The sequence below is a fragment of the Dendrobates tinctorius genome, unplaced genomic scaffold (assembly GCF_039654945.1).
Source record: "Dendrobates tinctorius isolate UK_male_01 unplaced genomic scaffold, ASM3965494v1 ptg000104l, whole genome shotgun sequence".
NCBI lineage: Eukaryota > Metazoa > Chordata > Amphibia > Anura > Dendrobatidae > Dendrobates > Dendrobates tinctorius.
The window spans coordinates 13,641,048-13,656,472 of record NW_027361772.1 but is presented as its reverse complement, the minus strand read 5'-3'; the positions used below and the strand labels follow the sequence as shown (position 1 = coordinate 13,656,472).

At 46.1% G+C, this 15,425-nt stretch overlaps 1 protein-coding gene across 7 annotated transcripts in view; it reads left to right on the top strand.

Moving 5' to 3' along the window:
* BRD4 (bromodomain containing 4) overlaps positions 1-15,425 on the top strand; it is a 100,825-nt gene that overhangs the window by 66,641 nt on the left and 18,759 nt on the right. For 6 of the 7 annotated variants that reach the window (XM_073588781.1, XM_073588782.1, XM_073588784.1 and 3 more), the window contains exons 4-10: positions 10,481-10,616; positions 10,785-10,865; positions 11,346-11,578; positions 11,743-12,141; positions 13,379-13,507; positions 13,673-13,885; positions 13,985-14,178. In XM_073588781.1, the coding sequence (XP_073444882.1) occupies positions 10,481-10,616; positions 10,785-10,865; positions 11,346-11,578; positions 11,743-12,141; positions 13,379-13,507; positions 13,673-13,885; positions 13,985-14,178 (1,385 nt within the window). The remainder of the gene's footprint in view (positions 1-10,480; positions 10,617-10,784; positions 10,866-11,345; positions 11,579-11,742; positions 12,142-13,378; positions 13,508-13,672; positions 13,886-13,984; positions 14,179-15,425) is intronic. The other variant, XM_073588779.1, reaches the window with a different exon arrangement.

The following is a 15,425-nucleotide window of genomic DNA, read 5'->3' as shown; positions in this document are numbered from 1 at the left end:
CATGGAGAAGGACTTGAACAGCGCTTTTTCGGATGCCCTGAATCAGCCCCAGAGATCTCCATCGCCCTACCACAGGGTGGATCGATTGAGCATACCCCTTTAAGACCTCCTCCAGCTCTGCTACATCGCCCGGAGGATGAGACAAGAAGACCCCGACAGCGACGACCTGCCTGAGCACAGGAGTGGAGGTATGGGGTCGGGTCCTGCCTCCTGGGAGAAGCGCTGACTTAACGTCAGCAGCAGTGCACCGGCGTTCCATCGCGGCCCCTCTCCCCCTGCTCTCTGCGCTCGGGAAGGTCAAAAATTTAGTCCCCGGCTTTTCTGGCCTGCTAGGCCGCAATTTAATCAGTGCCTCCCGCGCCAACGTCGCTGCCCCCTTCTCTTGGCGCCTCTCATTACTTACGAGACGTGCAATTTTATTCTCGGGGGCCATGTCTTCAGCTGCCGTTAACCCTTTCATGAGTGCTATGCCTGCTCTGGACAGCCGGATACCGGGTGACACCACAAGGCCACCGTTTTTTCCTCCCAGGGGGACCCAGCACAGGACTGGGTAAGCTGCATCTGCCCGCAGATTAAAGCTTAACCCCTTCACGGCACATTCCCTGCAGCTGCAGACAGACTCTGCCGTTAACCCTTTCAGGAGCGCTGTGCCTCAATCAAAGGAAGCTAAACGGGCTGTTAAAAAGCACACTGCGTTTCTTACCGTGTGTACCACTTGCAAGTCTGCCTTACCCAGTGCACAGACTAATCCGTTTTGTACAGACTGCGACCCGCACTGCGCCCTGACCTGCGCTCCAATGTCCCTCGCCGCCGCTTCTGACGGGCATCCTGCGTTTAGTAACCCTGAGTGGGCTGCGTCCCTGTCACGGTCGGTGGAGTCTCTGACCCAGGCAGAAAGCGTCCTTACCTCCCGAGGAGGGCTCTGACGTCGGCTGGCCTCCAGCAGGGGCCATACTCATCCAAGGGACGGTCAGCGCGTCAGCATCGGCGACTCCTGTATGTCAATACCTGGATAAGAATGAAGTGATTAAACAGAGTCAGCATGGGTTTGTAACTAATAAGTCATGTCAGACTAACTTAATTTCCTTCTATGACGGTATCACTGATTGGGTGGATCAAGGAAATGCTGTAGATATAGTATATCTTGACTTCAACAAAGCATTTGACAAAGTCTCTCATACAATCCTTATTGAAAAAATGACTAAGTATGGAATGGACAAGGCAACTGTTAGGTGGATTCATAACTGGCTTAGTGATCGGACCCAAAGAGTGGTCGTAAATGGCTGCACATCCAGTTGGAAGAATGTCTCAAGTGGGGTACCACAGGGCTCTGTCCTGGGCCCTGTATTGTTCAACATCTTTATCAATGATTTAGATGAAGGAATTGAGGGTAAACTGATTAAATTTGCTGATGACACAAAGCTAGGAGGGATAGCTAATACTAGAGAAGAGAGAGAGAGGATTCAAAAAGATTTAAATAAACTGGAGAAGTGGGCAGCAACTAACAGAATGGTTTTTAACAGGGAGAAATGCAAAGTACTACATCTGGGCAATAAAAATGAAAAAAGCAGATATAGAATGGGAGGAATAGGGCTAAGTGACAGCACATGTGAAAAAGACTTGGGTATACTAATAGATCACAGACTGAATATGAGTCAACAGTGTGATGCAGCAGCAAAAAAGGCAAATGCAATTCTAGGATGTATTAACAGAAGCATACAGTCTAGATCACGTGAAGTCATTATTTCCCTCTACTCCTCTTTGGTCAGACCTCATCTGGAATATTGTGTCCAGTTTTGGGCACCACATTTTAAAAAAGACATCAACAAACTGGAGCAAGTTCAGAAAAGAGCGACCAGAATGGTGACCGGTCTGCAAACCCTGTCTTATGAGGAAAGGTTGCAGGATTTGGGAATGTTTAGTTTGCAAAAGAGAAGACTGAGAGGAGACTTAATAGCTGTCTACAAATATCTTAAGGGCTGTCACATTGTAGAAGGATCAACTTTATTCTCATTTGCACAAGGAAAGACTAGAAGCAATGGGATGAAACTGAATGGGAGGAGACACAGATTAGATATTAGAAAAAACTTTTTGATAGTTAGAGTGATCAATGAGTGGAACAGGCTGCCACGAGAAGTGGTGAGTTCTCCTTCAATGGAAGTCTTCAAACAGAGGCTGGACAGACATCTGACTGGGATGATTTAGCGAATCCTGCTTTGAGCAGGGGGTTGGACCAGATGGCCCAGGAGGTCCCTTCCAACTCTACGATTCTATGATTCTATGATTCTCTCGCTCGCCCTCTCCCGAGGTTCACAGCGAGCACGGATCTGAATTTGAATCTGACATGTCAGCCCCTCCAAATCCCCCAACTCCTCAAGAGTTGCTTGATTCTCAAATAGAATCAGTCAACAGGATTCTGAGGTTGGATGAGGAAAATATTCCCTCTCCAGCACACCCTAGCTCATTTAAGAAAACCTAGCGGGTGCGCACGTTATTTACCTGCCGTCCAGAAACATAGGGATCGGCCACATGAGCGGTTCACAGGGAAAAAGTCTACTCAGGCTAAATACCCTTTTCATCCAAACCCAATGTACGATTGGTTACAGTCCCCTCCGGTGGACCCTCCTGTATCGCGTCTTGCTTCTAAAACGCTCCTATCTGTTTCTGAGGGTTCCTCAGTCAGAAACCCCTCCGATTGCCAAATTGACTACCTTGCCCGTTCAGTTTTTGAAGCTTCAGGAGCAGCGTTTTTTTCCATCTTTCGTGGCAATTTGGGTCACTAAGGCAATGGCCACTTGGGCAGAAGTTCTGATTACTACCTTCTAAGGCACCAATCTTCCTCCGGAGGCAACCACTGTCGCCAGGCAGATAGTTCACGCAGCTAACTTTGTAGTAGATGCTTTTGATGCCGCCAATTGCGCGGCTCAAACTGCCGCTAATGCGATCTCCATTAGAAGAGCCCTATGGCTCCACGGCTGGCGGGCAGATGCCACACCTAAAAGATCGTTGTCTTCTCTCCCCTTTCAAACGGGTCGTTGTTTTGGAGAGAAAGTGGACCAACTCATTTCTGATACTACCGGGGGAAAAAGTAAATTCCTTCCTCAACAATCGGGGCTGTTCGGCCGTTTCGCACTCAACAGCCGACGAGTTTTTGATCTTCTTGCAACAATTCCAGTTGGTCCTCCTCTACCTTCTCTTCCGGATCAGGTCGGTCCCCGCGCGGAGACTGAGGCTTCCAGGTCTCATACAGACCTAACCGCTCTTGGAAACCCAGGCCTAGGGCTTCTGGATCTAGGGGAACCAGATCTCATAGATCTACCCAATGACGACAAGTTGGTCAGGGAGCTGGTGTCCTCCGGGTACAAGATAGAATTTTCTTCTCCCCCTCCAACTCGGTTTTTCCTTTCCTCTCCCCCCAAGAAAAAGACAAGAGCCTTCCTTCGGGCTGTTCAGGCTCTGCTAAGGGTCGGAGTCATCATTCCAGTCCCTCCTCATGAAAGGTTCAGAAGATTATATTCAAACCTTTTTGTGTTTCCAAAAAAGGACGGGACGATGTGACCCATTCTGGATCTCAAACTGTTAAATCAGTATGCCAGGGTACGGCGACTCCGAATGGAATATCTCCGAACAGTTGTCGCTTCCATGGAAAAAGGAGAGTTCCTAGCATCCATCGACATCAAGGACGCTTACCTTCACATTCCGATCTGCCCGTCCCTCCAGCAGTTCCTGCATTTAGCAATTCACAAGGAACACTGCCAGTTCGTTGTCTTGCCCTTCGGACTCGACACCGCCCCCAGGGTCTTTACCAAGGTCATGGCGGCTGTCATGGCCATTCTCCACTCTCGGGGAGTGGTGGTGTTACCGTATCCGGACGACCTGCTCATCAAGGGTCCGTCCCTTCCAGGCTGCGAGGAATCCATGGATAACAGTAAATGCACTTTCTCGCCTGGGGTGGAAGATAAACTTTGAAAAGTCTCCCAAAACCAGCTCAGCAGATTTCCCTTTTAGGGATGATCTTGGACACTTCCTGCGGATTGGTCATTCTCCCTCCAGGAGAGACCCAAGCAGCGTGACTGTTTTCTCACTCCATTAATTTTGGCATGAGAGTTTTAGGAAAGTTGGTGTCAGTGATGGAAGCAGTTCCATTTGCACAGTTCTACCTCCGTCCCTTACAGCACGCGTTGCTGTTAGCTTAGGACAAGTACCCGTTCTCCCTGGACCGTTGGGTCCCTCTGTCCTTGCGGGTCAGGCAATCCCTCAGGTGGTGGACACTGAGGTCCTCCCTGAATCAAGGGAGGTCTTTTCTCCCAGTAAGATGGTTGGTAGTAACCACCGACGCAAGTCTCCTCGGCTGGGCAGTGGTCTTTCGTCGCCACACGGCACAGGGTCATTGGTCAACCCGAGAGTCAGTCTCCTCATCAACATTTTGGAGATGCAAGCGATCAGATAAGGCTAGTTTCACACTAGCGCTTTTGAGCGCAGCGACGGCCAGCGCACGGCCGCCGCTAAGCCCCGCCCCCTGCCGCGTCTCCGCCGGTAGCTCCGCCTACCGGCGCAAGACGCTGCATGCGTCCTGCGTCCCCTATCTTTATCACTGGGGGCGCAGGCCATGCGCAATATGCATTTGGCGGCGCATGCGCCTTTTTGACGGTGCGCCGAGCACAACCAAACTGCAGCAGGTTGCGTTTGGCGCAGGTCGGCGCACCGTCAAAAGGACGCATGCGCCGCCAAACGCATATTGCGCACGGCCTGCGCCCCCAGTGATAAAGATAGGGGGCGCAGGACGCATGCAGTGTCATGCGCCGGTAGGCGGAGCTACCAGCGGAGGCGCGGCGGGGCTTAGCGGCGGCCGTGCGCAGGCCGTCGCTGCGCTCAAAAGCGCTAGTGTGAAACTAGCCTAAGCTCTACAGAGTTTCCACCGTCACCTCGCAGGTTTCATCAGGATCCAATCCGACAGCGCCACGGCTGTAGTGTATATCAACCGCCAGGGAGGTACCTGGAGCAGGATGGCCGTGCACTAAGTGAGTCACATCCTCCATTGGGCCGAGCGTAGAAAATTGGCCAGCAGATTTTCTCAGGCACCAAGGCATTGCCTCGGGGAAGTGGTCTCTTCATCCGGAAGTCTTTCAACAGATTTGTCATCGTTAGGGGACTCCGGATGTGGATCTCATGGCCTCAAGACTAAACAACAAGGTTCCTCGGTTCATTGCCCGATTGCGTGATCCATGCGCCATCGGAGCGGACGCCATAGTTCTGCAATGGCACCGGTTCCGCCTCCCGTACATCTTCCCTCCTCTTCCCTTGCTTCCAAGGGTCATTAAGAAGATCAGAGCGGAGGGAATGCCAGTGATCCTTGTCGCACCAGATTGGCCGCGCCGAGCATGGTATGCAGAACTAATACAACTAGTTGCCGACGTCCCCTGGCGACTTCCAGATTGCATGGATCTTCACTCGCAGGGCCCAATTTACCACCAGAACCCCGGGGCCCTGTCTTTGACGGCATGGCCGTTGAATCCTTGATTTTAGCACAGGCTGGGTTCTCTCATGAAGTGATTTCCACCATGATTAGTGCTAGGAAGCCTGTGTCCATGTGCATCTATCACCGCACCTGGACATCCTTCTTTTTGTGGTGCAAGGATCATGGTCGATCACCTCTGGTGCTTTTTCCATTCCGGCCATATTGGAATTCCTTCAATCTGGTTTAAAATCAGGCCTCGTGCTTAGCTCACTCAAGGGCCAAATTTCACCCTTGTCGGTGCTTTTCCGACGCAAAATTGCCACCAAGTCAAGACGTTCATTCAGAGAGTTTCCCATGTGGCGCCTCCTTATAGAAAGCCATTGGAATCATGGGACCTTCACCTGGTTCTCGGGGCCTTACAGGACGCTCCTTTCCAACCGCCGCAAGATGTGTCATGGTGTTTTTTCTAGTGGCAATTATGTCAAACGAGTTTTGGAATTGGCAGCTCTGTCCTGCCGTTCTCTGTTCCTGAATTTTTCATCAGGAAAAGGTAGTTCTCAGGACGTCCCCGTCCTTCCTGCCCAATTTCATCTCCTCTTTCCATCTCAACGAGGAAATTGTTTTGCCTTTCCATTTTGTCCGGCGCCAGTCCATCGCATTGAGAAGGCCCTCCACACCCTGGATGTGGTTGGGGCGCTGAGACGGTACATCTCGCGGACGGCTCCCTTCCACAAGTCAGATGCCCTGTTTATGCTTCCAGAGGGGCATAGGAAGGGTCTCGCCGTGTCAAAGCAACGCTAGCCAGGTGGATTCCCCTGGTGATTCAGTAGTCCTACTGTATCAGGAACGCGCCTGTCCCACTGGGGATTAAGGCGCACTCTACCTGGTCAATGGGCGCCTCTTCGGCCAATCGGCACCAGGCCTCGGCAAAACAGGTCTGCAAGGCTGTGACTTGGTCCAGTCTGCATACTTTTTACAAAATATTACCAATTTCATTCTCAGGCTTGTCCGCAAGGCTGCAACTTGATCCAGCCTGCATACCTTTACAAACATTGCCTAATTCATTCTCAGGCCTCTGCGGATGCAGCCTGCAATCGGCAGTACCTCACTGTTGAATCAGTGGTACATGGGGTATTAGCAGATGTATGCTCCCCACCCAGGGACTCCTTTAGGACGTCCCACTGTCTGTGTCCCCCAATGAGGCGTAGGAGAAATAAGGATTTTTGTGTACTCACCGTAAAATCCTTTTCTCCGAGCCAATCATTGGCGGACACAGCACCCACCCTGTTTAGCCTATTGGCTCACTGTTGTATTCTTAGGCTTTGACTTAGTTATGGTTATTATTGACTGTTTATGCTCCTACTGCTTTTTTCACCGAACTGGAGAAATCTCATCCAGCGAGAGGGTGTATATTGCAGGGGAGGAGCTAAGTTTTTTTTCTGGTTTACTTAGTGTCCTCCTAGTGGCCAGCAGCATAACACCCACTGTCTCTGTGTCCCCCAATGATTGGGTCAGAAAAAAGGATTTTAAGGTGAGTACACAAAAATCCCTATTTTGTGAAGATTCAAAAAATTCCTGTGAAGCACCTCAAGGGTTAATAAACTTCTTGAATGTAGTTTTGAGGACCTTAAGGAGTGCAGTTTTTAAAATGGTGTTACTTTTGGGTATTTTCTCTCATATAGACACTTCAAATGTGATATGATTTAATAAACGAGTTTAGAAAAAAAAATGGTGTTGTAAAAAGGAGAAATCGCTGGTCAACTTTTAACCCTTATAACTTCCTAACAAAAAAAAAAATTTGGTTCCAAAATTGTGCTGATGTAAAGTAAACAAACATGTGGGAAATGTTATTTATTAAGTTTTTTTGTGTGCCATATCTCTGATTTAAGGGCATAAAAATTCAAAGTTGGAAAATTGCGAAATTTTCGCCAAATTTCCATTTTTTTCAAAAAATAAACGCAAGTTATATCAATGAAATTTTACCACTAACATGAAGTACAATATGTCACGAGAAAACATTGTGAGAATTAGCGGGATCCATGGAAGCGTTCTAGAGTTATTACCTCATAAAGGGACAGTGGTCAGAATTGTAAAAATTGGCCTGGGCATTAACGTGCAAACCATCCTTGGGAGTAAAGGGGTTAAAAATGTCTTCGGCAGGTCTCGTCACTTTCTTTGACAGGTCTCTGCCTATGGACGCAAGCAGGGAGAGACCTGTCACTCTAGGGCATCGGGCGTAGCGAAGCAATTTTTTAACTGTTTTTCTCAGCATTTCTGAGTTAAACATGTATGGCTGGAATTGTGCAGCCACTGTTTGATATGTGTTGGCCAATCCATGGGCAGCACATATCAGCTGTTGGTTCCCTTCAAACCCCTTCACGACCTTAGACTTAAGTTTACGTCATGGCTAAATAGCGGTTCACGACCTATGATGTAAACCTAGTTCTTGACAATTGTGCTTGGACAGGGGCTGTGCACACGCTATCGCCACCGGGAACTCTGTGTAAGTAATAGTCTAGACCCAGCTCTCACAGTCAGGAGCGGCGGCCGCACTACCCCTGGGCCATTTAACACTCTTAAGTGCCGTGATCAATATCGATTGCAATATTTAGGAGCCTGGGAGAAGGAGGGGGCTCCCTTTCCCTTAGGCTGTGTGCACACGATGCAGATTTGCAGCGGTTCCGCAGCGGATTTTACCGCGCAGAAACGTTGCATATCCGCATTGTGATGTACAGTAGCCTTAAAATCAATGTAAAAAAAAAAACGTTTGTGCAGACGCTGCGGATTTTTCCGCGAAACAAAATCCGCAGCATGTTACTACTTTTGTGCGGTTTTCCATCTCCCCTGTCACCAAATCCGCAGGGGGAAAACCGCGATGGAAAACCGCACAAAAACCGCAAGAAATCCGCAGGAAAAATGCAGGTCATTTGACCTGCAGATTTCTTCCATTCTGCGCAGAAAAATCCGCAGGGCCAAAAAGTCCGTCTGCACTCAGCCTCACAATTGGCGCCCACTAGATACATTTCTCAAGAGGTGTAGTTTCCAAAATTTGGTCACTTCCATGGTTTTCTGCTGTTTTGGCATGTCAGGGGCTCTCCAAATGTGACATGCATCCGCAGTCTATTTGAGTCAAAATTGTGCTCCAGAATTCAGTTGGAGCTCCTTTGCTTCCGAGCTCTGTCATGCACCCAAACAGTTTTCTACCACGTATGGGGTATTGGCGTACTCTGTAGAAATTGTACAACATATTGTACAGTCCATTTTTTCCTGAAAAATAAAAATTTGGGGCCAAAACAACATTTTTGCTGGGAAAAAAAAATGTACCGTATTTTTTCATTGCTCAACTTAATAAAATTCCATGAAGCACCTGGGTTCAAGATGCTCACCACACTGCTAGGTAAGATCCTTGAGGGGTGTAGTCTCCAAAATGGGATCACTTGTGGGGGTTTCCACTGTTTAGGCACATCAGGGGCTCTGCAAATAGCGTCCTCTATCTATTCCAGCCAATTTTGCGCTCCAAAAGTAAACCTGTGCTCCTTCCCTTCTGAGCTGTGCCGTGCGTTCAAACAGTAGTTTTCCTCCACATATGGGGTATCTGCATACTCAGAAATTGCTCAACAAATTGTATCAGTTAAATAGTACACTGAAAATAAGAAACTTTGTGATAGATCTCGTCAGCGAAATCTGCTTCTTTGTCATTCTAGACTGAACATTCTCAAAATTCTCAATTTATGGGTAAAATCTGTATTCAGTGAAGACAGATTGTTACATTACTGAGATAAGAGATGAAAGCTACAACTGATGAGTCAATGGAGGAGCTGGAGGCAGAGCTCCTCTGTCATCCTCCCCTTCCCATCTATGTAGACTCTTACAATCTGTCTTCACTGAATACAGATTTTACCTGTAAATTCAGAATTTGGACAATGAATGATCAGTCCAGGAGGAGAAAGGAGCAAATTTCTTTAATAACATCTATTACAAAGTTTCTCACTTTCATGTGTGCTATTGATTTATGGAATTAAAATTACAGGCAATCTGTCTCCAGGTTTTCCAAATATAAAGTAGGGCCAGCATTTTTCAGCCCTCTGTTACCATATTCTGTCCCCAATCTGCTAGGCGGGAAAAAAAAAGACCTTTTGTTTTACTCACATACCCTCCTGCCTTCCTGCGATCACCGTCCTGTTTCACTTCTTTGTGTGGATGACGCGTCCTAAGTCATCCCCACCGTGATTTCCATTGCAATCCTGCGCTGGCACCCTTCTCTCTGCCCTGCCAAGGACAGAGTAAAGTAATACACGTGCGCAGGGAAAGGTAAAAGAGCTGCAATGTACCTGAAGGTAAAGCCGTCGCATGCGCACTACAGCAGGGCAGAGAGAATTGCGCCTGCACAGGAGCGCGATGGAGGGTCACTGAAACCTCCTCGCTCAGAGGAGACTGACTTCAGGAGTCATGTCACCCAGCCCATTTATCCTCTATGGACAGGAGGGGAGGAAAGGGAACAGACAGACAAGGATGGTGCAGAGCTCTGTAACAAGTGTTTTTCATCACATTAAGATCAAGACAGCTCAGCTCTGCTGAATAATTCCCTGCATGTTGCTGCCGCTCATCTGTGAGCTAAAAAGTGAATGAAGAGCAACTGCTCTCTATGGGAGACATCCCTGCAGCTCATCTCCTCCCCTTCAGCTCCCGGTGGCTTGCAAATTACAGATACAGCATGCAGAGGGGAAAACTGGTGAGAATACAGGACATAAGTCACATAATGGCAGAAAGTGTTATTCCTCATGTACACACAGCACGGCTTATTCAGAATAGTTACTTGAAATCACAGTTGCCATTTAAGCCATACATTGGTGATGGGTCTTTTTTGAGGATTTATGACCAGATGATAGATTTTGATGTCCTAAACCTGTGTATAGAAGATCACTTGTTGTATTTGGATTATGCAGAAGTCTCAGTTTTGTGGTTATTCAAAGCTCACGTCTTAATAAATTGTTTTTTTTTTGTTTTTTTTTTCTCCTTTAGCCTGGGGATGATATAGTTTTGATGGCTGAAGCCTTGGAAAAACTCTTCTTACAGAAGATTTCTGAGATGCCCCAAGAAGAAACCGAATTGCCAATTGTTCAGAGCAAAGCACGTGGTCGTGGGAAGAGGGAACAAGGTGACTGGGAAACCATGGGGTCTTCTTGGGAATTGGGGGGGGGGGGGAGGGATATAGCGTGGGATTATTATTTGGAGGAATAGGCCAGGTGACGTGTGAGAGTTAGTACAATACATGACTCTTGGGTTACGACATACAGGTGGTTAAGTGTTTTTTTGTGTATTCTAGATGTATCAATCACCCCAATGAGAACCCGGCTCCCTTCAATAAGCCAAGGAGACAAGCCCATCGTTAAAAAACCCATCACACGTAAGTTGACCTGAATTGAAGTATTTATCCGCCTGATGTCCTGACGCATTAGGAAATATGCAGAAATACTGGGTCAAAAAAAAAATCCACCTTCAGTTAGCAGCTGCAAAATCTGCAAAATATTTTGACTCTCATTTTAGTTTCCTTGGTCCCCCTATGGGGACTAAACCTGCCCTCATTTGATCACTTGTACTCTGTAGCTCAATAGTTTCTTATCCTAGTGCATAGTGGAAACATTGATTTGTGATGAGACCCAGTGTGTGACACGTGTCCCCGAGCACTCTCCACACACCGGCTCGCTCTCTAGGACCTTCTGTTAACTCCCGAGGATGGGAAGGAGTCACTCATTCTAGATTTGTCACACTGATTCATGCAAAGTAGACATTTCTCTACTGTATCTGATGAAGTAGCAGAAGTCAGAAAACTAAGTTACTGTTTCAATCATGTTTGCACTTCCTTAACCACTTGTTCTTTCCTCAGCTGTGTCTAAGCCTGCAACCCCTACTACTCCTGTGACCCAGGCACCTACCCCTCCGCAGACCCGTACCCCACCTGCCCACACCCCTACCATCACGCAAGCGCCCCTCACGTTTTCACCTACCGTCACTCAGGACATGGTGGTGCCCACAACAATACCCGCTGCTCCACCGCCTGTACAGACTCACCCACCCATCATCCCAACTGCAACCCAGCCCGTAAAGGTGAGAAGAACGGTGAGTTCAATGAGGCCGATTATGATGATGGGTTACTATTGTCTGCCATTGATAAGGATTCAACGCAGGACCAAAATAAAATCCGGATAAAATTGTAAATCCTGCTAGAGCTTGATTAGTTATGTGGTTCATTCCGCTACTGACTTATTTATTTTCCACTATAGAAAGGAGTTAAAAGGAAAGCTGACACCACGACGCCAACCACCCATGATCCACTTCATGAATCTTCTCCGATTCCTAGTGACTCTAAGCCACCCAAGCCTGCGCCGCGGCGGGAGAGCGGTCGCCAGGCTCGGCCTACAAAGAAGACTGAGGTGCCTGACTCCCAACTTCCCACGCCTCCTGTCCTACAAATTGCTGCAGGTCCAGCATCTATCCCAGCAAATAGCAGCACCAAAATCTCTGAGCAACTGCGCCATTGTACCGGAATCGTCCGGGAAATGTTTGGAAAGAAACACACTGCCTATGCCTGGCCGTTCTATAAACCGGTGGATGTGGATGCTCTCGGGCTACACGACTACTGCGATATCATCAAGCATCCGATGGACCTGACTACCATCAAGGTATGGAAAAATGCATGATACTTAACCCCTTAATGACCTATGATGTGTATATCCATCATATATTGCCTCCCCCTTTTTTGGCACAAGGCAGCTGATCTGATCAGCTGTCATGTCCCCCTAAATTGCGATAAACTTGTGGCTGTTAAATACCGCTGTTAAATGCCGCCGTCAGATTAACTCGCGCAAACCATATGCGCGTCTTGGCTCCGATAGTTTGGCATGACAACCTGGGGTCTGCAGTAGACCCTTGTGGTTATCATTGCCGAACTGCTGTGAGATAGCAAATGAGCATTTTTGGTAGACATAGCTTCGCTGCAGCCCTGCTGTGTGCGTGCAACACAATCGATCAGAAGATCGCAGCTTCTAGTTTCCCATGGAGAATATTGAAACAAGTAAAAAAAAAAAGTAAGAAAAAAAAATATAAAAGCTGAAATCACCCCCTTAGGCTCCATTCAAAATACAACAAAAAAAATACACATTTGGTATTGCGTCATTCAGAAACGCCCAATTTGTCAAAATATAAGAATTACGTTTTTGGTCACTGCAACATTACAATAAAATTAAATAACAGGCAATAAAAACATCGTATCTACCCCAAAGTGGTATCAATAAAAACGTCCGCTTGGTATTCAAAAAATAAACCCTGACCTAGGAAAATGGCCCTTTTTTTTTTTTTTTTTTTTACAAACTTTACATTTTTGTTTCCACCACTTCATTAAGAAATAGAACCTAGACATGTTCGGCATCTACGAACTCATAATGATAGGTCAGATTTAACGTTTAATGAACATGGTGAAAAAATATTGTGGAATTGCCTTTTTTTTTAAATTTCCCCATACTTAGATTTTTTTTACCCAGAACTCGATATGATAAAAGCAATGGTGTCGTTCAAAAGTAAAACTCGTCCAGCAAAAAAAAAAAAAAAAAACAAGCCTTCACACGGCCGTATTGACTGAAAAATAAAAAGGGTTATGGCTCTGGGAATAACGGGAGCAAAGAACGGAAATGCAAAAAACTGAAATACCCCTGGTCGTTAAGGGATTAATCCTCGGTGTCAAATTATGGAATATTGACAAGTTTCCAATAGCCCCGCATGCCACTAGCCATAGAATACAACTATGACTGCACCTGAGAAATGACTGCCAATCTATAGGACTAGTATCTGCATAACACTAAGCTCGTGTTATATGTCCCAGCTCACTGTTTATGACCAGCTAATGTCTTTTGGTTACCACAGGGCAAGTTGGAGAATACGGAGTACCGAGATGCCCAGGAGTTTGCCGCTGATGTGCGGCTTATGTTTTCTAACTGTTACAAGTATAACCCACCAGACCATGAAGTGGTAGCCATGGCCCGAAAACTGCAGGTAAACTGTGGGGTGGTGGTCAGCGAGCGGGGAGCAATTTGGACTGGAATGTGTGTCAGTGGAGCATGCATTGTAAAAATCCATTGCTTGCAAGAACTGGGGCCAGTAGGCGTTAAAATGTTATATTTGCTTTCCGTAATAAAGAACCTTTTTTTTTTTTTAAAGGATGTGTTTGAAATGAAATTTGCCAAGATGCCAGATGAACCTGAAGAAACCCCTGCGCCAGCACCCTCGCAAAGCCCTGGTCCTCCTGCTCCCTCCATCAAAGGTCCCTCTCACGTCTCTAGCGATAGTAGCAGCGACAGCTCTTCCGATAGTGAAAGTAGCTCTGATAGTGAAGAGGAGAGAGCGCAGAGGTTAGCGGAGCTTCAGGAGCAGGTGAGCACAGACAGATCATTTTGGTCCGTCTTGACGCGCTTTTCTGCTGGAAAGTAAGCAGTAATAAGGGATTTAACACATCCTGATTTCTTCTTGTAGTTGAAAGCTGTACACGAGCAATTAGCGGCCCTCTCTCAGCCACAGCCAAACAAACCAAAGAAAAAGGAACGTGAGAAGCGCAAGGAAAAGCACAAAAGGAAAGAAGAGGTTGAGGAGCCTCGTAAGAACAGAGCTAGAGAACCTCCAGCTAAGAAACCCAAGAAAAGTGCTCAAGCGCCAGTGGGAACACCAAGGTACGATACTAACCCTATTGACGTCTGGCCAAGGGTTAAACAACAATGATCAACTGATTGTCGTATAAAATTGTGAATATGACCTTTAACGTGGCATTGTCTGAAATCCACTGCAAATTTCAGGTGTTCCCCATTTCTTTATCCTGGAGTTCCCTATTAATATTTTGTGCAAGTTGCGCACGCAAAAGTGACAAAGATCCAAATAAATTCCAATCTCTAAAATTTGTGTTTCCTTTAGAGCTGTAAAGGGGTGTTCCCATCTCCAAGATCCGATCCCAATATGTAGTAGGTGTAATAATATTTGCAAATAAACCTCTTATTAGAAATGTAGTATAGTTTTTCTGATTCGCTATGTCTTTCCTCATGTGCAGGGATTGCAGGACCTTCGGTATCCATGGTTACAGTCACTGATATAGTAACATCTAGTTTCTAGTGGTCTTAACCATGGATACTGAAGGTCCTTTGATGCCTGCACATGAGGAAAGTGACATAGCGAATCAGAAAAACTATACTACATTTCTAATTAGAGGTATTCAAATATTATTACTACACTTTCTACATATTGGGATACGATCTTGGAGATGAAAGAAATTTTGGCAAGTCCCAAAAATAGATAAAATCCTCAAATTTATTTCAAATATTTTAAAATATCATATAGGTTGGGGATACATCTCAACGCGTTTCTGGCAAAAGCCCTTATTCACTGAGATGGGAATATCCCTTTAAACTTATCTTTCATGATCACGGAGCAGAAGGTGTTTTTTTTTTTTTTTTTTCTCTCTGGGGGGTGTTTTTTATATGTATTTATATTTTTATAATCATATATATTTATAAATTGTATTCATTTTTAGATTTAATATGTGTGTGTATATATATGTTTGTGTGTGTGTAAAAAAAAAAAAATAGCCAGCACTCCAAATTAAATGTGTAAAAAAGTGGATACTTTACTGATCCTCAGGTGGCAACGTTTCAACGGTGACCCGTCGTTATCAAGCCAAGCTTGATAACAACGGGTCACCGTTGAAACGTTGCCACCTGAGGATCAGTAAGGTATCCACTTTTTTTACACATTTAATTTGGAGTGCTGCCTATTTTTTTTTTTACTTTTATTAACTTGGCTGTTTGGACACTGCTGAATAGGTTTTGCACCAGTAGTATAATTTTGTTAGTGCTGCCCTTTTTTTGACATATATATATTTATTGAGAAATGGCTAATATCAATTACTTTTCTTTTTTTCCACCTGCAT